General features: G+C 32.5%; 1 protein-coding gene across 1 annotated transcript; it reads left to right on the forward strand.

Annotated features, from left to right (window-relative positions):
• The first annotated feature begins 20,012 nt into the window (after window positions 1-20,012).
• Window positions 20,013-20,621, forward strand: LOC128558890 (uncharacterized). Its single transcript, XM_053549158.1, has one exon. It carries the CDS (start codon window positions 20,013-20,015, stop codon window positions 20,619-20,621), a length of 609 nt encoding a protein of 202 aa, XP_053405133.1.
• The last annotated feature ends 1,173 nt before the right edge of the window (window positions 20,622-21,794 follow it).

The following is a 21,794-nucleotide window of genomic DNA, read 5'->3' on the forward strand; positions in this document are numbered from 1 at the left end:
ACATGCATTTTAACATGATATGCAATACGTAATGTTTAATATACTTCGTGAGAAATCAATGCTTAAATTCATAACTTGTCCATGTGCTAACGAATTCGCACATAAAACATTCACTATATAAATCACTGTGTGTCCATTTCAGAGCCTTCGAATGCTTTTAAAATAGTATCATTGGTAGCAATAACATTTTGTCATGAAGTTTTAGAATTTGTTTCATATAAACACTCAATGTTAAGGTTGGATAAGTAGATGTAAAGACACACGTCTGTGACCTCACGCAACATTTCAAATGATGTATTAACTTTCAAAATAATCATGAAACAAAGACCACATTGTGACGTAATTTTACTTTAAGTTAACATTTCGGCAAAAGTAGACAAATACGACATACAGGGAATATTCCTTTAAAAACTCAATAATTATGCAACATTCATTTCTAAAAGAACATACCGAGCACTTGCGTACGCCACTAATTGTTTTCGATTGTCGTCTCGGCTAATCTAGACAAAGAAATCGTATAGATACAGCTGTTTGCACTGAAAATAAATAAATTCTTTCAAAAAGATAGGACTGTTTACTATACGATAATGATTGAAATATTCAGCGGCATTGAATTATCTTACAGACGCAAAATTCATAGAGGCTAAGGGAATTTTATGTTTGTCTAATATTTAGTAAAATTCAGGATCACTGGGATACACTGATGCAGACATTAGAAGTAAACTCAAAATATTTGAAAATATTTGCCTTTTGTTTCTAGATAACACTTTTTTTATATATTTCTTGCTTTCTGTGCTATTCAATATAAATGATGATTTTTAGGCCGAGTGCATTTGCACTTTTTAAATCAATTTCTTATTTTATATCAGCTGCTTGAACATCTGACTGATAAGTGTACGTTAAGAACCAGTCACGATATTTCCTTTTTTATCTCTTGATGTGACTCTTTTAAATTTTATACTATGACAGTGAACTTAAATTTACAACTAACTGGACGTTGCAGGTAAGGACGAGGAAAACTTTAAGAAACAGGTTCAGTAATGAATTAAGAAAAGATGAAACTCGCATTATTTATTCGAGTTTAAAAGTCACAAAAAGCATCAGCTGTGCGGTCTCAGACTTTACAAAAGTTATCAACTGTTCCTGGCCTATATGATGAATTTATTTGAAGGAGAACAATACAGCAGTTCAAAATATTGTATATAGACTAAAACATATTGTCTTTCTATCAAACATATTAAATTCCAAACATATAGCTAAAATTAATACAAAAACATATCTGTTTCTTTTTACCCATGCTCAAATAAGACAAGTTGATGAGCTTGGAGCATGTGGCAGAAATACTGTTACACGTGGAATACACTAGTGCAAGAAATACGTGAATGAATGTATACCTAAATTAAAACGCCTTTATTTCTATAATGCTAATAACTCCTGTGCTTAAAGTACAGTTCGTGATATCAACAATAAAACCTCTAAAGTATGAACAGTCACGTTTTTGTTTTTGCTAAGTTTAATAATATTTTCATAGCCAAGCAGGTTTATGTGTTTATGCAAGTTTGGTCTATCTAATATAAGACTGATGATGAACTGGTATCAGCAAGGTGTGTGTCATAAAACGCTTCCATAGCTGTGAAAACAAAAATTAAAAAACAATATTAATAACAAGCAAGCCTATAGCTATATGTAGGAAACAGCTTTGTTACAAGATAATTACAATTGAGTATCACAACGGTTGCAAAGAGCAAAACATATATTGGGCTTTGAAGTACGATAAAGCATTTCAGATAATCGTTTGAAATTGGCATTTTGATCTACTCGTTTGATGCTCTCAGTTTATTCGGTAACATGGCAAAAAAAAAAAGAATTAAGGTTGGATGTACTATTAAGTAAAGACAGAAGTATTATATTTATCAGATGAATTGTTTTTGTATATGTTATGCATGATTGATAAGTTTGGTAGGTTTCATGCATGTGGGAATAATAGCTGGTATACTCCTTAAGTTATATAAATAGCCTTTATACAAACGTAACATCACGTACAATTCTGTCAAAAGCATTTGATATTTACTAAAGTTGCATGACTTTTGTGATATTGAAAAATTGTCTCGCATTAGAACCTAAATCATTCAATGATTTTGGATGACATATACATTTTCATTTCTTAGGTGAAGTCCTACTATATGGCTACATAAATCAGTAGCTTTAAACTTACCATACCATAATGCTAATGCTCTGCGTTTTGCTATCATGGCAAATTTCTAAAAAGAATAGTTAAATGCTTACGGATTAAATGCATTCCTTTCAACGTTTTACATTGTGTCTGAAATCATTAGTCCTCCACCTCTGATAATTCATGTGGGGAAGTTGGTAGTCACTTGCGGAGAACAGGTTTGTACTGGTACAGAATCCAGGAACACTGGTTAGGTTAACTGCCCGCCGTTACATGACTGAAATACTGTTGAAAAACGGCTTTAAACCAAAACGAAAAAAAAAAAAATTTCAACGTTTTAAAACAATGCTGTACATAACGTGTAAGTATTGATCAATATCTCGGTAATTACTGAGTGATATATTTACTGAATGAAGATGTTCAGATTTTCAAATGCAATTTTATGAAAGGTTCTTTCAGTCACGCAAATAAAATCGTATTTTATCATTTACGTAATGTGTTAATTATAGAAACATCCTGCATTTTAATTTTCAGTGGTTGTAGACATTTACTATCTATGTCAGGTAATAATTAACAAAATATAAAGGTGACATAAGATAAAACAAAATATTACTTCTCGGGCTGTAATAGGTTTAGTAAGTCTAATTCAAAAATATAATTTCGTACATTGAACTGTAATGCAATGAACATCATTGATCTCACATAGACGCTAATCAAGATAAAGATGGACATTTCACCTTAATAATAACATTGCGCAGAGACAATAGGGAGAAGACAACCAAAACGTTCATAGCATATTCGGAATAATTGACAGTTTGTCATGCAAGTTCATTTCTTCAAATCGTGTACATAAAAAGTCCTAAGAATTGTTAATTGTTGCTGTGTTCGGCAGAAACAGAAATGCATCACATGTATAAAATTGTTGAGCATTGCAATCTGGGTAGAATCCATAGATATACAATTCAGGTCATTCCAACTGCCCACTGTTTTCTCGTTCAGGGCAAAGCCATTATTTTAACTGGGAACCATCCTCCGCTTTTCATGGAATTGCACCGGTAAAAACAATATTAATAACAAAAAAACCTATAGCTATTTGTAGGAAACAGTTTTGTTATAAGAACCGCCGTATGAATACATCTGAGGATGCCTGTAAGTTATATTCTGGTACTTATAACATGTGTAAATGTTCAGTTCTGCTCAACCCGGGGCTAGAGGGCGTGGACGGTAGCTTGCATTTCTACTACCGTCCAAGAACAGACTCAATCAAACCGAGCCTGCAACATTTTCGTTTATGTCGTGTTTGGCAACCTGTGGTTTTCCACTTTTTTTCTATTTTATCATCAAAGCACATTCAAAGCGTGTTTCAGATTCATTATGATTATGTGAATAAAACCTGGATAATTAGTCGTTAATAACTGTATCTGCTTCACTGGTTTAGCACGTGGATCAAATATTCACTTAGAGAACAATACTTTCAATCAATTCATTCACGTTATACAGAATAGTCATATCACGCGAGCTAAAGAGTTTTTAATACTACAAACAAGTAGCATTGCCATAAAACATGTCAAACGTCAAAATACAAGAATGGTTTATTCTTTTATATGGCAAAGATGTTGCTCAACATTCCACGATAACGTGTTCTAATTTTAGAACAATTTGCTGCAGATTTGATAATAAATGCACGGCATCAAAAGCAGAAACGAAACGTTTGTAACTCATTCTCACGTTTTTGATCCTCTGAATTCAGCTACTATAAGTTACGAGATTGAATTATATGATATATTCCTATATAATTTGCTGTACTATACAATACTGTATGATAAAATGCAATTTCTATGGAATGTATTTCAAACTGATGTATCAGATCTATGACTTCATAAATATTTTACGAATTCAGTGCATATTTGAGTAAGTCTTCATTATACCATGCTCTTTATGTTCCGACCATTGTTTACAAAAACCTTTGAAGTAATAATATTGATAGCAGATAAGCGCCTTTTTGATGTAAGTTAAACGTAATTGAAAGGCTGATTGTATATCGTTCTTTGTGACATTAGTTGACGTAATATGATAATTATGAAACGAGAGCTCGCAAAATAAACAGTTACGGGCTACAATTATCTATTGTCAGATTTTTAATTTGGTGTAAAGCCCCACAAAAATTGTAGAAATTTCCTGTAAATTACATCTAATCCGGCAGTCCTTTTTATTACAAACAGATCCATTTCTAACATCTGTCTTCTATTGAAAATATCACTAGAAATTGAGTTGTACTTCTTTAAACAAGTTAGTTAATAGTTTCAAATAAGGAAAGTGACAATGACAATTATGTCGTTGGCTTTTCTATCTTACTTGTAATTGTTTGTGTACAATGCATTTATCTCCGTAGACCAGGTTCAGGCTCAGACATAATAAATTGTCAATTTCATGCCAATTAACCTGTGAGTCACTCAAAGTCTGTTCTTTATGAGACTGTTCTCAACATTCACATGTATAACATTTACATAACTTTGCAATCAGCCCTGAGAATTAAAGTTATTTTGATATTATATAAAATCGTAGCTTTTGACTTCTTTAACTACAGATATTTGCGAAAAAAGTGATTTTCAAATATAACAAGAAATCATACACACAAGAATTTAATCAACGCCAGCTATTTTGAGAAAGTAGCAATCTCGTCTATTTCATCTATCACTGTCTAATTGAAAAACAAAATCGGCAGACAATTAAGTGATGTACTGTGAGAATATATTCGTATGCATGCAAGCAAATATTACTCACCAAAGGTGACGTTTAAAAATCTTTCTCGCGAAACCAGACGTTTTCAAACTAGATAGGTGTTTTGTCTCTTGCTGGTATATGTCATATAAAAGAAGTGTCATGTGTGCGCTGAGTCTCTATAAAACATGCGGATGAAGCATTTTTCTCTGCGGATGTAGAAAATGGCATTTCCTCTTCCAAACACAGCTTGTACAGCATGTGATCGATTTGGGTTTGAAATTCTTTAATTAAAGTGAGAACTTTGCGATAATATTTGCTTTTCATTTTGCTGAGCTTTGTTCATCTATGTAAATATGTACATTTATAATTCATTTGATGGATATGATACGGTTCCCACGTATTTTCTGTGATAATTTTTGGCAATGGACTTATTTCTGCAAGATGTACAGGTTTATATGGGATGTAATACATCGTAATTGATGATCTAAGTGTTGGTACAAGAAATATTTTGTGCATCATTTATTTCAAGAAAAGGTCACTACGATCGGTTCAAGTGAATACGTTAATTGCGCCAGGTTTTATTACAGCATTGATCAGAAACGAAAACTTACCTCCTAATTAACAGGTGATGTACATATACTGCTGCTATCTCATGAGACTGCATGAGAATGTGCACTGCTATTCAGTAATTGATGGGAGGAAAATATGATTCAATTTATTATTGTTTGCTTTACATAGGAAAATATGATTCAATTTATTATTACACAGTATTTACCCTAAGGGGTACCAAATGTTTAAAGACTCTATAGTTCTTAAGGCCGAAACGTTAATAAAACTGAGTGAGAACTATAGACAATTTATTATTGTTTGCTATATTTATTATCTTCTGACTTTAACCTGAACTTCATACCTTTCAAAATAAATATCATTCATACATAAATATGTTTTTAATGTAGCATAAAAGGCATGTTCCGCAAATTTGCCATTACAGTTGTATATACATGTATATATTAACAGTTCCAAAAACGTTTTCAGTGCAAATATCTTATCTAGGAAAATTTCAGCGAGTCTCCTTAAATATTCCGCAGTGCTACATAATGTATACAACATCACTAAATGGTGCGTATTTAGGATATTTTATTTTGTCTAATCGTGCCATACACAGCCTATATCGTAAGTCGTTCGGGGATAACTTTGAAGTACAGTCTCCTGTAACTGTATTGTATTGAAAATGGCGAAGATTAAAAGTGAGGATTTGTGTACAAAACCTTTTTAAATTCCTCACTGTCAGGTGTTTTGCCACGGAATGCTTAAACCGAACGTTCCTTCTGATTATTGTGTCCGTGTTGTATATTTGTTTTATTTTGTTTATGTAGTCTCGGGTAGATGTCCCTCATGTACATGTGCATACATGCACTGTTGTAGGATTTCCTTTTGCGACAGCTGCGTTCTTGTAGTGTGACTTTTCCCCTTCATTCCATCGTTTCAACGTCTTGCGTTTTCATGGGGCAGAGCATCAATTCCAAAAGTTGTCTGAATATCTCTATATCGACATCAGCGTCTACATTTACTGAGACAAACGATAAAAATTATCGTGAACAAATTGTCAATAATATTAAGGATTGTCTTCATTACAAAGACTTGTTCAGATGTTTAATCAGCTGCATTCCGACAATGATTACTTATTACATAAATACGTCATGTATGTATCTGCACTTTTATAGCCGCTATTTCTCCGTTCTGTTATATTCATTGTGAATGTTAAATAGTTTATCAGTGTAATCAAATAAATAACACATAATTTGCTTTGTTATGTGTTATGCGGGATAGTGTCAACAGAACCATGAAATATCAAGATATTAGATCTCAAATACAATCTTGTACCACAGCATGACGTCTTTGGAAAATGATTAAGAATTCATCCTGCTCGACTAGATATTATCTATATTAATGTAGAATATATTACCTGAAAAAAATAGGATTATGTAGATGTGATAGGAATTGATTAAGCAGGAGTATTATCCGTTTTGTGTGCTTTATATTCATAGAAAAACAACTCTGATGAAGCTTGGTCTTTTACATTACGTCGCCGGTTGTATGCTACACCTGGCCAAACTAGCTATACTGGAGAAGATTTATTTAATGGTAGGCAACTAGTTAAATAATTATTTATAATGGCAGGTAACTCTACGGCTGTTATTTAGAATTAATAGATCTCTGTCATAAAGGTCGTAACATTTCCAGTTGTCATTTGTTTGTATTATTAAAGGATGAAACGAGATCACAACTTCTTCTTTAATACTCTTGTGCAGCTGAAGCTTAATGCCAGATGAACGACATAAGGCTTTACTTTATTCTTAAATTGTGTAATTACACGCGTAAGGATTTTAAAATCAATGCAATTGAACAGCATATAGACTTATATTTTCTTTAGAAATTTATAATCGAACAAATGATTTACCTGCTGAACCTTTTCCCTTAAGGCCCTCCTGGCTCGTATAAAGTTATGCTAGATTAGTAACTACTAAGTTCAAATCACTTTTAAAGCTCTCATATCAGCTGAATATTTATCATTTGATGGACATAAAAGTAACGTTTGTTGTAGATTGTAGCAATTATCGATATCAATGATTTATAGATAAGCATGCTGTGCGAAATTTCATCATAAATATTTGATACGACCTTGTCAGGTAAATATATTACTATATTATTACCGGAATTTATGTTTATGAATAACTTGCATATTTATGATCAGTACGTATAAACAAAATTTACATTTTAGAACTATCAATTAATAGTTTAAACTACTTCAATTTTGTAATTCCTATAGTTAACAAAATTTGCATTAGTCTACAGACACAATATTGTGAAGTAAAAAGAAATGCGAGAATCAGTAGGCTGTTTTACTAGAGATGTGGAGGATTGTCGTATTGTGTTTATAGTGTATATAAGACAATTAAAGCAACCAGGTCGTCCTATTTAGTATGTTATTTATAGATTAACGCCTAGCTACTGCAATTTATAAGAATTTTTAAACGAATAGCGTAGACATAGCATAGTGCCATGTGTTCAATAAATTGTATAACATTACATATGCGATTACTGAAGATAGCTTGGCCCAGATATAATAATACTAAAAAGAACAACCCAAGACAGTTGTATGAATACATTACTTTTACTATTAATAATTTTACTATAGCAAGCAATTAGTATCTAATTTCGTTTAAATTAATGGTTGGCAGAAATTGGTCACAGCTTCACATAAATGTCAATATACAAATACATATGATATAAAGTATATGTTTAAAATGCAGATGTGGAGGCCCTGTGAACAGAGGCCTAATACAGTATACTTGAAACAAACAAACTTATTACACAACGTTAAGATATACTGGTGGAGGCTGACCTAACCGCCACATGTCGAGAATTTGGAACAACGTGGAAAATTCTTGACAACCGCCACCAGTAACACATTATTTGCGACAGGCAGCGCTGTCCTCTCCTTAATTTAGAGTGTCTCACCTTATTTCCCCAAATGTTGACCAGCGTAATATTTTAAAAGTCTGTTTTGTTCCGACCAGTATCTCCAAATGCCTCTGAAATAAGATAACGGTTTGATATGTACATGTATACTGGGACTTGATGCAACAACCCTGCGTGTTTTAACACAATTGCAAAGAGTGGAAAGTATATATCTCCGATATAATTTCAAAGTTGTTGAAAATATGGCATGACGAGATTTTCATTAACTGCACATCCAAAAAGCGCTTAAAGCTAGAAGAAAATGTTCTAAATAGTTGTTCAAAAATAACTTAGTTTACTCTATATAGATTTTGCTGAAGTTTTCCCTCATGTTATATTTTTCAGCATATATTACATTTACAATTATTTCAGTAAAGGAAATACAATTTTGCCTACACCTTCATGTGAAATAAAGGGCAAAATTTAGAGGCTAGGATAAATTTTGGTTTATTATGTCAGTTTCGAAGTTTTGCCTGACATTTTTTTTTTTATATTTAATTTCATGATATCAACATTTAAGCTTGTGCATTGTATGTTAGTGTCCAGATTAACACGTTTTCGCTTTTGCTACGTTTTTTCATATGATATTGACAAGAAACATTATGTTTTTATGTTTGATCAAATATTTTATCTAAGAGAAGTACTGACGTTGACTTGGTATCTGCTAGGTGTATGTGATAAGATGCTGTCATATTGGTGTAAACAAGAATCAAAAACAAGATTAATAACAAGCAAACCTATAGCTATTTGTAGGAAACAGTTTTGTTACAAGTTAATTACAATTGAGTACCACAAAGGTTGCAAGGAGCAAAACATACAATGGGCTTTGAAGTACGATAAAGCATTCATTTCAGACAATCGCTTGAAATAGATATTGGCATTTTGATCTACTCGTTTGATGATGTTTGTTTACTAGTAACATGGCAATAGACAGAAAATAATTATGGTGGGATGTACTATCAGAGGTCTTGTATGTAATGCCTTAAGCTGTAGTTCACCAATATATTTTTACTGGTAAATACTACATATATTATGTAGATTGCATGCATGTTTGGAATAAGAGTTTGTGTACACCGTAATTTATATAGATAGCCTTTCATACATATGGTATTTACGTATAATTCTGTCAATAGCATTTAATGTTTAGTCATATTGCAAGAATTTTGTGTAATTGAAAATCTTTACAGTATTACAGCCAAAATCTTTCAGTGATTTTAGCTGGCATATAGAATTTCATTTCTACCGTGAATCCTTCCTACTTACGTCTATAAATTTAGAAAGCTTTATACTTGCCAAAACGAATACATGCTGATATTCCTATTTTTCCAAACACAGCCGTTTGTATAGCATGTGGTCGATTTTTCTTTGAAATCCTTTAATTAAAGTGAGAACTTTGTGCTTATGTATGATTTTCATTTTGCTGAGATTGTTCACCTGTGTAGACATGTACTTTTATAGTTCATTTGATGGATCTGAACGTTTAGACTGTTGCCAGGTATTGTCTGTGATATTTTTCTGGCAATGATCTCATTTCTGCCAGATGTACAGGTGTATACGGGATGTATTACCTCGTTACTGATGAAAATAGGAAAGATAAATTTGACATAATACACGTTTCTAAGTGGTGGTACAAGGAATATTCTGTGCATCATTTATTTCAAGAAAAGGTCACTACGATCGGTTCAAGACATTACGTGAATTGCGTCTGGTTTTATTACAGCATTGATCAGAAATGAATACTTTCCTCTTAATCAACAGGTGGTACTGTTGCTTACTCATATGGCACAGAAAATGTACTGTTATAAAGTTATTGATTGAAGGAAAATGATTCCATTTATCATTGTTTGCCGTCTTATAATCTTCAGACTTTTACCCGAATTTCTATATATCAGTTTTTTTTTCAAAATAACTACATATGGTTTTAATGTTTAATGTTGCATAGAGGAATGTTCCGCAAAGCTGATATTACAGCTGTATATATGGTAACAGTTCCAAAATTAGATTTACAGTACAAATATCTAAAACTTGAAATTACTTCTACGAAAATCTCAGTGATAATGCATGTGTCATCTGAAATATGAATTGAATGTATCACTTAGGCAGCAGTAAAATTACACGTATGTGGGAAATTAATGTCCCCTAATCGTGCCATACTCGTTCCAGAATTTCGTAATGGGAATATCTTTGAAGTATGATGTCTTGTAACTTTTGAAAATGGTGAAGATCTAAAGTGAGGATTTATGCACAAAACCTGTTTAGATTCTTCACTGTCAGGTGTTTTTTTTTTCCATTGAAAGCTCCAAAACCCGGTGCCCTGATTGATTGTTTCGTCCGTGTTGTATCTTGTTGTTTTTTTTCTTTATGTAGTTTTATGTAACCTTAATCTACATACACAGTTGTAGGATTTCCATTTGTGATAACTGCGTTTCCCTCATTCTATCGTTTTAATGACTTGCGTTTTCATCCAGCAGATCATCAATTCCAAAAGTCGTTTGAATATCTCTTATATCGGCAGCAGCGTCTATATTTACTGAGACAAAACACTGTAGATATCATCATCATTAGCCATTGTTTTCATTACCGTAACGAAAAGTTCTTCAAATGTTAAATCAGCTGTATTTCAGCAATGACTGATCATTAATGTAAAAATACGACATGGAGTGTCTGCAATTTTGTAATCGATAACTTCTCCGTTCTTTTATATTCAGTGTGAATGTCAAAAAGTTCATCAGTTTGATTAAATAAATAATACATGATTGGCTCTGTTATGTGGTATAGTGTCAATAGATGCATGCACTTTAAGGATGTTACATAGCAAATAATTTTTTGTATCGCACCATGACGTAATTAGAAAATAGTGCTAGTCTAAATAGTGTTCATGTTAAAGTGGAATATATTATTTGAAAAGAATTGTATTGTATTATATAGATGTGAAGGTCATCATTCTATTGCATTCTCTTGAGAAGAGTGAGTGAGTGAGTGAGTGAGTGAGTGAGTTGGGTTTTACGGAATCTTACTTTTTCTGTAGTAAGAGTCAACGAATGTCAAAATAACATTGAAACGAAAGACAGGTTGAAAAGCTTGTTCTTCCCGGCGTATTGCATCTACTATTCTATGCTATACTCGGCGATTTTAAAGTATATTTTTGGACATTCAGAGACTCTGCACGACTAAAGGGACGGCTTAGGATTCTATAAACTTTTATTGCACTCGAATCGATTCCGCGTTCCTTTTATGATGATTATTTTCTTTGCAAATTTGTTCTTGAGATAACTTGAGAAAAGAGTTACTTACAAAATTTATTTGAAGACGAAATATTATTTGGCTTTTTGGTCATTGTTCACACTGATATTGATCGATAAATAATTCCCTTGACAGTTACCTGTCTTTATATCACTTGTAAGTATTTGTAAACTACGAGCTAAAAGGAAAAGAGAATATATGAGATTATTTTCAAAGGAATTGACAAATTTAATTCGACGGAATATATACAGATATATAGCTAATGCTTCCATCTAGCACGCATGTGAATGAGAGTATAAACAAAAAAGACAGTATAAATTCTGTATACCTTAAAGAATGCAAGAAAGTGAAAAAAATGCAAAGAAAAACAAAGTTTCGTGATACGTTTTGCAATGCGCTTAAACAATTAGCTTATCGTATTAAAGCAGAACAGATTGACTAATATCCACATGCTTATCTTGTCGCTGAATATAATTATGAAGATAGAAATTTCCGATAAGATGTTTGTTTACATTTTTATATATAAGTTGCACTTTGTGTCATCATCATGAGCGTTTAACAAATTAACAAAAAAAATGTATTTTATTATTCTTACAGTGACATTTTGCTGTCAAAATGAATTAGCGTTACCGGCTTTAGGACAATATAGAACGTTCCTGGAAATTCAGTAAATTTATTGTTCAGTAAACTATAATCGTTATCCCATTGCTAGAAAGTTTTTTTTTTTAAAAAAAGCCATTGACATTAACGTGCAATGATAGAAAGTTCCTAAAATCACTGGATACATGATAGGCAACTCTCTGATTATTGTTTAGAATTCACAGGTCTCTATCATAAATTCATGTGAGGAAAGGTTGTAACATTTCCCGTCGACATTTGTTATTGTTATAAAAGGATGAAACGATATCAAAATTTGGCAGACATTACTCATTTATCCTCTTGTGCAGCTGAAGCTAAATCCTAAAAGTCAAATGTACGACATAAGCCTTTATACTTTATTTTAAGATTGTGTAATTATACGCCTATGGATCGTAGAGTCAAAGCAGTTCATCAGCATGCAGATTTATATTTTCTTTAGAAATTTGTAATCGAACAAATTATTTAACTGCTTAATTAGTTTCGCTGGATCCATCCTGGCTCTTATAAAGTTATTCTAGACTAGTATCTACTCAGTTCTAATCACACCAAAAGCTCTGACATTAGCTGAATACATATTATTTGAGGGACATAAAAGTAATAATTTTTGCAAATTATAACAATTATTGACATTATCAAATTGATAGCAATGATTTATTGAGTAGCATGCTGCAATTTATATGTTTTAAAACGAACATCGTAGACCTAGCATTGTGTCATGTATAACACTATATTTGGGATCATCTGCGGCATGCAGCACTGTCCTCTCCCTAATTTAGAGGTTCTCACCATAGACAAAATGTTGACCGGCGTAATATTGTAGTGTAATGCTCAGGTGTTTTGTATTTTATTTCGGGTATTTCTTTCAGAAGTTTAAGATTTTAAAAGATTATAGAAGATGAAAACTGTACATTTCATAAATTGACAAGTCAGACAAGATTTGACAATCTTCAGTAGCTTAAGGCTTGTTGAACTTGTAGGTATCCTTAGGTGATCGGGAAATTAGATAATGTGGCTGCTATGTTTTCCTGTATAATCCTTTATAAACTCAATACACTCTGTGATCAGGGGAGAGGCTGCCAAGTGCGGGCTACGGGACTTGTTCCCGCTCTCATGAGCTAAAACTCAATAAGCATATTGTTAAAAGCTAGTTTGAAATATATTTATAATTAAGAAATGTTGTTAAATAGATCAGTAAACAAAACTGTTTTAAAGGACTTATTGAACATTGATTATATTCATGAAATTAGACTGAACATTTATAAGTATGTGCATTGCTCTTCGTAGTAAATAAAAATGTTAGAACTGTCCTAATGTGTTGTGTTCAAGACAAGCTTCAGATACACAGACCAAGTGTTACGTTACAAGCACTTTTATGGTGCCGTGACTATTCACATTTGTAATTATTGTTATCAGAATATTTTAATGGCAAATCATTTAGTGTTCCGAGACCTGGGAGAAAAATTATATCGTGAGGTTCACTTGTTTACGCATACATTAGTATTGTAAGACGCATGAAAACAGTCATAGTGTGAGGTTTGCAATGATGATCATTTATTAATGTTAACACTAAAGCATAAAAATTGTACATTTTATGTTTTGTTTCTGCAATTTAATGTCAGCTGCAGTCTGTAGAGTATAAAAACCATTGTCACGATAAGTTTCTCCACGCACCTGTTTACATTAACTGGTGTCATGATAAATTTCTCCACGCACCTGTTCCAGAAACCGGTGTCATGATAGGTTTATACACGCACCTGTTACAAAATCCGGTGTCATGGTAAATATCTCCTAGCACCTGTTTAAACGCATTTCTGAAGATTTTAGTTTAAGATTAAGAAAAAAGAAATAGTTATATTCACCCCATTTGAAGTTTCTATACGAGATTTATGTTTTATTAAAGCACGTACGCTTTGCCAGTATCTAATGATATTGGAAATTTTTACACGTATTTTTTCTTAATAATAAAATGCAGATACGACTAAAAATTAGAGGCATAACAACAATTTAATAATCTATCATAGAATAAGCCGAATAAGTAAGACTTACATTACGTAATTATTTTATTGCATATATGATTTGTTGATTTAGATTTAGTGTTCTCAGACCTTTTTTGTGAGAACAAGCATATTATTTTACTAGCAATTATAGTTAAAGCACATTTACCGCGATACATTTCCACGAGATGAATAAATTGCTGTAATCGTATTAATTCTATTTTTTGTATCAAATCTACATGTTTCAAAGTTCATATCCTTAAAGTATTCATTTTAAAGTTATATTGTTCAATTTTTAAATTAATAAAGTAAACATTTTCACAAATGCTGTGAAATAAAAAGAAAAATGCGGCAACCAGTACAAAAATTGTTATTCGTTTAACTATTTATCAAATTCACTTGCCCGAATAATTTTAGCGAAATAATTCATAAAATATAAGTCTGTTTGCAAATGCAAATTAAATGTAAGAGTATTTTATATTTAAAACAATTTATATCAGTTAAAAGATAAATACATAAAGTGCTTACCTTATAATAACTTGAATACGTGTAATCATTCCTCATGTCCATTGTTATATCCTTTATTATATCTGAGTGCTCGTATTACGGTGGAACTTTAATTAAATTTCAAGCAAAATTTCTTAAACACGTCTGCACACAATACAAGCAAGAAGACAATGCCAGTTAGCTAACAGCTTCTACCACATATGCAAAAGGGAACTGACAATTTCACGGTTGAACGCACGATATTGACCAATGAGAAACTGCGTAACAATAACAGCCCTCAAGGACTTATTATCAGTCAACTATATCAGCAACTTCCTGGTGGAACGCAAAAGTGACAAAGATAAAATCATGAATAATACAACAATCAACGAAAAATAACCTCGAGCTATAATGATATATCAATCTTTCTCTCCATCTACAATTAAAGAAAATTTGTTAAGACAGAATTTATGAAAAATGTTAAAATGAAAAAGAAATAATCTGAAATTCTGTGTAGAAAACAACAAAGGAACAGGACAAATAAGAAACATTTTAGCAACAGATATATTTACACGATGTCAGATTCGTCAGAGCATTATACTTTTATTCCCCATGCAATTCTTATTGAAAATACCCGACACAGTTTGCAAATAAAATTGATTATGAAGACTATTTTCCCAGCTGATATAAAGACTTTATTTTGCCCTAGCTGAAAACTGCAAAGATTCAACAATTTGAAACTATATAACTGGAAGTATTTTAGACAATTTTAGTGTTAAGCAAATTCAGGATCCCACGGCCTGCTCCGCTACTCCGCAACGAGATGTGTGCATATAGAATTCAACAACAACAGAGAATTATTACGGAACTATGGGACGCCGATGTGAACAACGCGAAACAGCAGACTTGGTGCCACATGATCGACAACTGATGTTTCTACGCTGCAGAGAAATGGCTGATGTTGAAGAACCACTTATGTTTTATATGTATGGCAAGCTCTGATAGATGCATCAGAAAGACGGAATTTCCACAAAATGAACGAAAAACGAAACAAACAGACGTTCATCTGACAAACGTGATACTTTAGAGTTATACATATTATATCTATATTCTGTTATATACATGTACTCGTGAAAATATAGACAGATGTGATTCGCAAATGAAAAACTGTTTAATTTCAATGTATAATGTAATATTGTAAAACTACAGACGAATGTTTTGAAAAGATATATAATGCACTTTATTTGTATGAAAGAAATCATCACGTTTTAAGAAATTCCTCGATTATATTTGTATTATGCTTGCACTAACTATTCTGATGCCTAAATACTGAGAAATTGTATCTATCTGTAATATTATGTACTTTAAATTGTCTTTTAATATGTATGTGTAAAATTACCCAACTGTTAAGTCGTGCATTCAAAAGCTAATTACGTTTACTAAATTATACCTGGCGAACCCTCGGCAACAATAATCTAAACGATCAACATTAAGGATTTGTTATAGCTTAGATTTACTATTAATCTTTTTTATTATTTTTGTGGAAGAAATGAAGGGATTTGTAATGTAACAGGTTTGAAAGGTTCGGAATATTGTATATTCTATAAATCATGGTTTAATATGCTACGTAGAAAGATAATAAACTATCATACTTGAATCTAAATTGAAAAGCTGAATTGTCAAACCTGTCACAAAACATGTAGCCCAAGGGTTTAACAGGTATACTTAGTCGTTTATATCATTTACTTCCGGGATCAAAGTTAGATATGTTAAGGAAAAAGGCACGAGGAATTGTGTAATTTTACATAGCGGCTAGACTGCTTAATTAAATATATATGCTGAAATATAATTATCTAGAGGGAGAAAGTTAGATTTAGGGTTAGAGAGAAAGATGGGTTATAGATGCTAGATTGATAAGGTCACCTTTACTTAATAATATCTAGCTAAAATGTTATGTTTAAATATTGAAGACTGTTGCTATGATAAATAAAACTGGTTAAAAGGTTATGTTTGTTGTATTAAATGGCCACGCTACGTTACAACACGCGTTTCTGGTGCCGTGACCAGGATGGACCTTTGGAATGTTATCAGGGCACTACGATGAAGTACGCAATATCACTAGATGATCACGCCGAGAAACAAGATTAGAAAACTGTCTATTCTATTTGCTTGTTAAATAATTTATTTTAAAATGGCAGACAACGCTTCAATTCAGCAAATCTTTCAAGATTTGGCTATTCAATTAAAAAATGTTTCCACCGCAATAGGAACTCAGAGTGTACAACATATGGTTTCAAAATTTGATGGTAATTCTGAAGGTTTTAAGTCATGGGTAAAATCGATAGAAAAATATTCTATTTTAAATGATTTAAATGATGATAGAAAGAAATTAATTTGCTATCAAACTGCAACAGGGCCAGTATCAGATTTCATACATAGATTTATGAACGAAAATCAAGATTGTACTTGGGCTGCTTTGAAAAATACTTTATTCACTAGATTTTCTACAGTACATGGCTCACAGCATGCTTTATTTCTTTTGCAAAGTATAAAACAAAAACCTGATGAAAATGTAAACGTCTATGCTGAAAGATTATTAACTCTGGCAGAAGATGCCTATGAAAATCAAGATCAAGGTCAAAATCATACTGTTAATTTAGCAATTATTCAGAAACAGTTAATAGGTTATTTTATTGACGGATTAACAGAAAATTATCTGAAAATGAAAGTTATGCGTGATTCGCCGGAAACTTTAAAGGCTGCAGTTACGTCAGCTATGAATGAACAAAATTTAAGAGATCGGTTTAATTTACGATTCGGAAATGTTACTAGCCAGCAAAATGTTTCAGAAACTTGTCAAAAAGCTAAAGAGTTAGATCATATTCAGCCACAAATTCGTTGTCAATATTGCCGAAGGTTAGGTCATAATGTCAAGCAATGTAGGACACGTCAGAAATATGTTCATGCAGTATTATTACGAAAGAAAGCCACTAGACATATGCAGAAATTAAGCCAAAGTAAATTTCAAAACAATTACAATTGGAAAAAATATATTGATTGTTGGAATTGTGGGAAATTAGGACATTTTATGAGAGAATGTAGAAGTGTATTGAGACCTAAAAGAAACATATTTAGGCCTTTAAACTAAGATCTTCCTGTCATAAAGAAGTCGATGGTAGGAAAAATGATTTATCAACGTATTTTATAGCGCTAGCAGGAAATCCAAACTCTTGTACAATTAGAATAGGGAAAAAGAAGATTAGGGCATTAGTAGACTCTGGAGCAGAAGTCCCATTAATTAATAGGAGGACATATGAATCATTAAAGAGAAAGCCAAAACTATTTAAAAATCATAAAGTTTCATTACAGTCTGTAAATGGTAACTCACTGCATGTAGATGGATACACCAATCTTATTTTTCGAATAGGTGGTGAAAAAATAGAACATAAATTTTATGTGGTCTCAAATATGAATAGAAAAGCAATACTTGGAAGGGACTTTCTCATTCAGAACAAATGCAGAATTTATTTTGATCTTTTATCAATGAGAGTTAAAAATAGCTATGTCACATTACAAGAAGATGTACATATTGCTTCAGTAGTTAGGTTGCAAAAAGATACTGTAATTAAACCTCAGACAGTGCATATTTGTTCAGGACAATTAAGAAAAGACTCTAAACTAAAGATTTTTAAAACCTATGAATTAAAAAGTGTTGAAGATGGTTATCTTAGTACAGAACCTGGTTTAATGGTAGCTAATTCAGTCATAAAATTACGAAAACATCGTAAGTTTCCTGTTATGTTAGTAAATTCTACAAATAGAACAATTAAATTAAGAAAAGGGTGTGCTGTTGCACCTGTTGAACAAATTGATGAAACATGCATAGCTTCTGTTTCTGATGTCAATAAATTATCACACAATAAGGGTGAAAAATCAAGTATAAATACAAAAGAAATAATAGCACCAAAAGAACACTTTCAGTATGTAGAAAAATTAGTTCAAACAAATAATAGCGAATAATGACTCAGAATTGTCACAGACAGATACGATTACAATGAAAATTCCTACTGTGGAACATGAACCGATAAAACAGCGACCATATAGAGTACCATTAAATGATAGAAAAATTATGAGTGATGCTATAGATGAAATGCTTAAGGCTAACGTAATAAGACCTTCTCAAAGCCCTTATGCAAGTCCTGTTGTGCTGGTTAAAAAGAATAACGACAACAGTACCAGATTTTGTATAGACTTTAGGAGGATCAACGCCCTGGTGAGACCCACAGCATATCATCTACCTCATATCGATGATATATTGGCTCTTTTAGGTGATTCAAAATACTTTACTACCCTAGACTGTCGCTCAGGATTTTGGCAAATACCGATTGATGAAAAAGATAAAGAAAAAACTGCATTTACCACATTCAGAGGTCTATTCGAATTCAACGTTATGTGCTTCGGATTAGTTAATGCCCCGGGGGTGTTCCAGGAATAAAGTCTAAAGTCTTAGAGGGATTAGATTTTGCTGTGGCATATTTAGATGACTGTCTCATATTCAGTAAAACATTAGAAGAACATAAACGCCACTTAGACATTATTTTTCAAAGGTTAAGAGAGCATAAACTTAAACTTAAGTTGAAAAAGTGTCAATTCATGCAGCCTAAAACCGAATACTTAGGATTTGTCATAGATGAAGATGGCATCAGACCAAATCCTGATAAAGTTAAAGCTATTAGGTCACTTCCGGTTCCAAAAAATGTGCGTGAAATTCGAAAAATAATTGGGGCATCCTCGTTTTTCGTCGATTCATCCCCTCATTCTCAGAAATAGCAGAACCTCTAATTAACCTTACAAGGAAAAAGTCTCCATTTATTTGGACAGAAGAATGTCAGAAAAGTTTTGAGAAAATTAAAGAACAATTAACAGCTATTCCTTTCTTATCTTACCCAGATCCAAACAAGCCGTATACACTGTATACCGATGCCAGCGATAGTCATGTGGCAGCGTGCTTAACTCAAGCGTGTAATTCACCAGAATCAGATGAAAATAAAGAAAGGCCTATATATTTTCTGTCTCATAAACTAAGTGAAACACAAAAGAAATACAGCACTATTGAGAAAGAGGCATATGCCATTTTTTATTCTTTGCAACGTTTAAATTACTTTTTACACAATGCTGAATTTACAATCAAATGCGACCATTCTCCACTGCAGTATTTATTAAAAAGTGAAATGCAAAACAAGAAAATTCAGTTATGGGCATTGTCTATTAGTGGTTACAACTGTAAGACAGAGTATCTTCCAGGGAAGGCAAATGTTATTGCTGATTTCTTTTCACGACCACCAGATTCTGAAAATAAACAAAAAGAAAGTGAGCAAGAAATTGAACCAGATATAAATGACAATACCTACAAAATTTCTGACAAAAATACAGTGAAAAGCATTAATGTTATAAACTCTAACAATTTATACCCGAAAGAAGTAGCTAACAAAGAATATCAAAAACAAGATGCTTTAGTAGAAACTGTCCCAGCATTTACAGATTTAGATATGAGATTAGAACAAGATAAAGATCCTGCAATTGTTCAGATGAAAATGCAACTTAAGCATGGTGACCCAAGTAAGGCTGAATTGAAAAAGTATTTAGAAGTAGACAATGTTCTATACTATATCTCTAACCCAGATGAAGAACCAGTTATGAGACTGTATGTTCCTAGTCATTTGAAATCATTAGTTATAACAGAATATCACAACAATGGTCACCCCGGTACACAGCGTATGTTTGCAACTATAAAAACAAAGTACTACTGGCCAAATATGTTTAAAGAACTTCATAGATAGGTAACAACTTGTGTTGATTGCCAGTCTAGAAATTTGACAAAGGTTAAAGCTCCTTTAAGAGAAACAAATATTGCACCATTTCCATTTGCTATTGTTTCAATAGACATATGTGGTCCTTATGAGAAAACACTTAGTGGCAATCGTTACATCATTTGTTTTATTGACATGTTCAGTGGTTTTCCAGAAGCTTTCGCAGCTCCTGATAAAAGTACAAATACAGTAATAGACTTACTTTTGAATGAGATATATCCTAGATATGGATGTCCTCTCCAGATACTTCATGACCGAGGGTCAGAATTTACGAGTTCTGCCTTTAGGGAGGTCCTGAAAGAGTTAAATATTGACAATGTATCATGTACAGCATACCACCCAGAAAGTAACGCCAAACAAGAACGAATGCACAGAGTTCTGCATGATATTTTAGCAAAAAGAGTTCAAGGTAATACACGAGAATGGGATCTCCATCTTAATATGTCTTTAGCAGGCATACGTCACAATGTTTCTTCAAGTTCAAAATTCACACCTTTCTATTTAGTTTACAACAGAGACCCGATTTTACCTATTGATAATTTGCTAAAGCCTAGAGCTAAATACCATGGCGAAGAGTTTCACAAGATAGTTATTCAAGAGCGACATGCAAGTTTCCTTACTGCTTATAGACATTTAAAACGCTCAAAACGAAAACATAAGGCACAAGTAGACAAAAAAGCAAAAGACATTAAGTTCGAAATAAACGATCCTGTCTATTACAAGAACTATCAAAGAAAAAACAAGCTTGAAGATCGCTGGAAATCGCATTACAGAATTCTTGAACAAAAAGGCCCAGTTACATACCTTATTAAGAACCAGCTTGACAACTCAGTTGTTCAAGTGCATGCAGATCAGATAAGGCTTGCTGACATTGCTGAATGGCCCGAACGCAAAGCTGTTAAAGGTTATCCAAGACGAAGGGTTAACTATGTAATACCTCCAGATGATTCTAGCTCAAGCAGTAATGATGAATCTGATGTTTCTGATGCTGAAATATCAAACAAAATCAGAAAAGTTAAAATGCCTAAAAGCACAAATAGGGTCCGTCAAGAACGTGAAAATTCTTCCTCAGAAGATAACATTCCTTTAGCTCAGTTAAGAAAACATTTAAGAGAACAGAGTAGGGAACAAAATGACTCAGAA

This window comes from Mercenaria mercenaria, chromosome 8, assembly GCF_021730395.1.
Source record: "Mercenaria mercenaria strain notata chromosome 8, MADL_Memer_1, whole genome shotgun sequence".
NCBI classification, from domain to species: domain Eukaryota; kingdom Metazoa; phylum Mollusca; class Bivalvia; order Venerida; family Veneridae; genus Mercenaria; species Mercenaria mercenaria.

What these genes read in the sequence shown, in the direction of transcription:
- LOC128558890 (XM_053549158.1), top strand. Translation starts at nt 20,013, where the DNA reads ATGCAAAACAAGAAAATTCAGTTATGGGCATTGTCTATTAGTGGTTAC.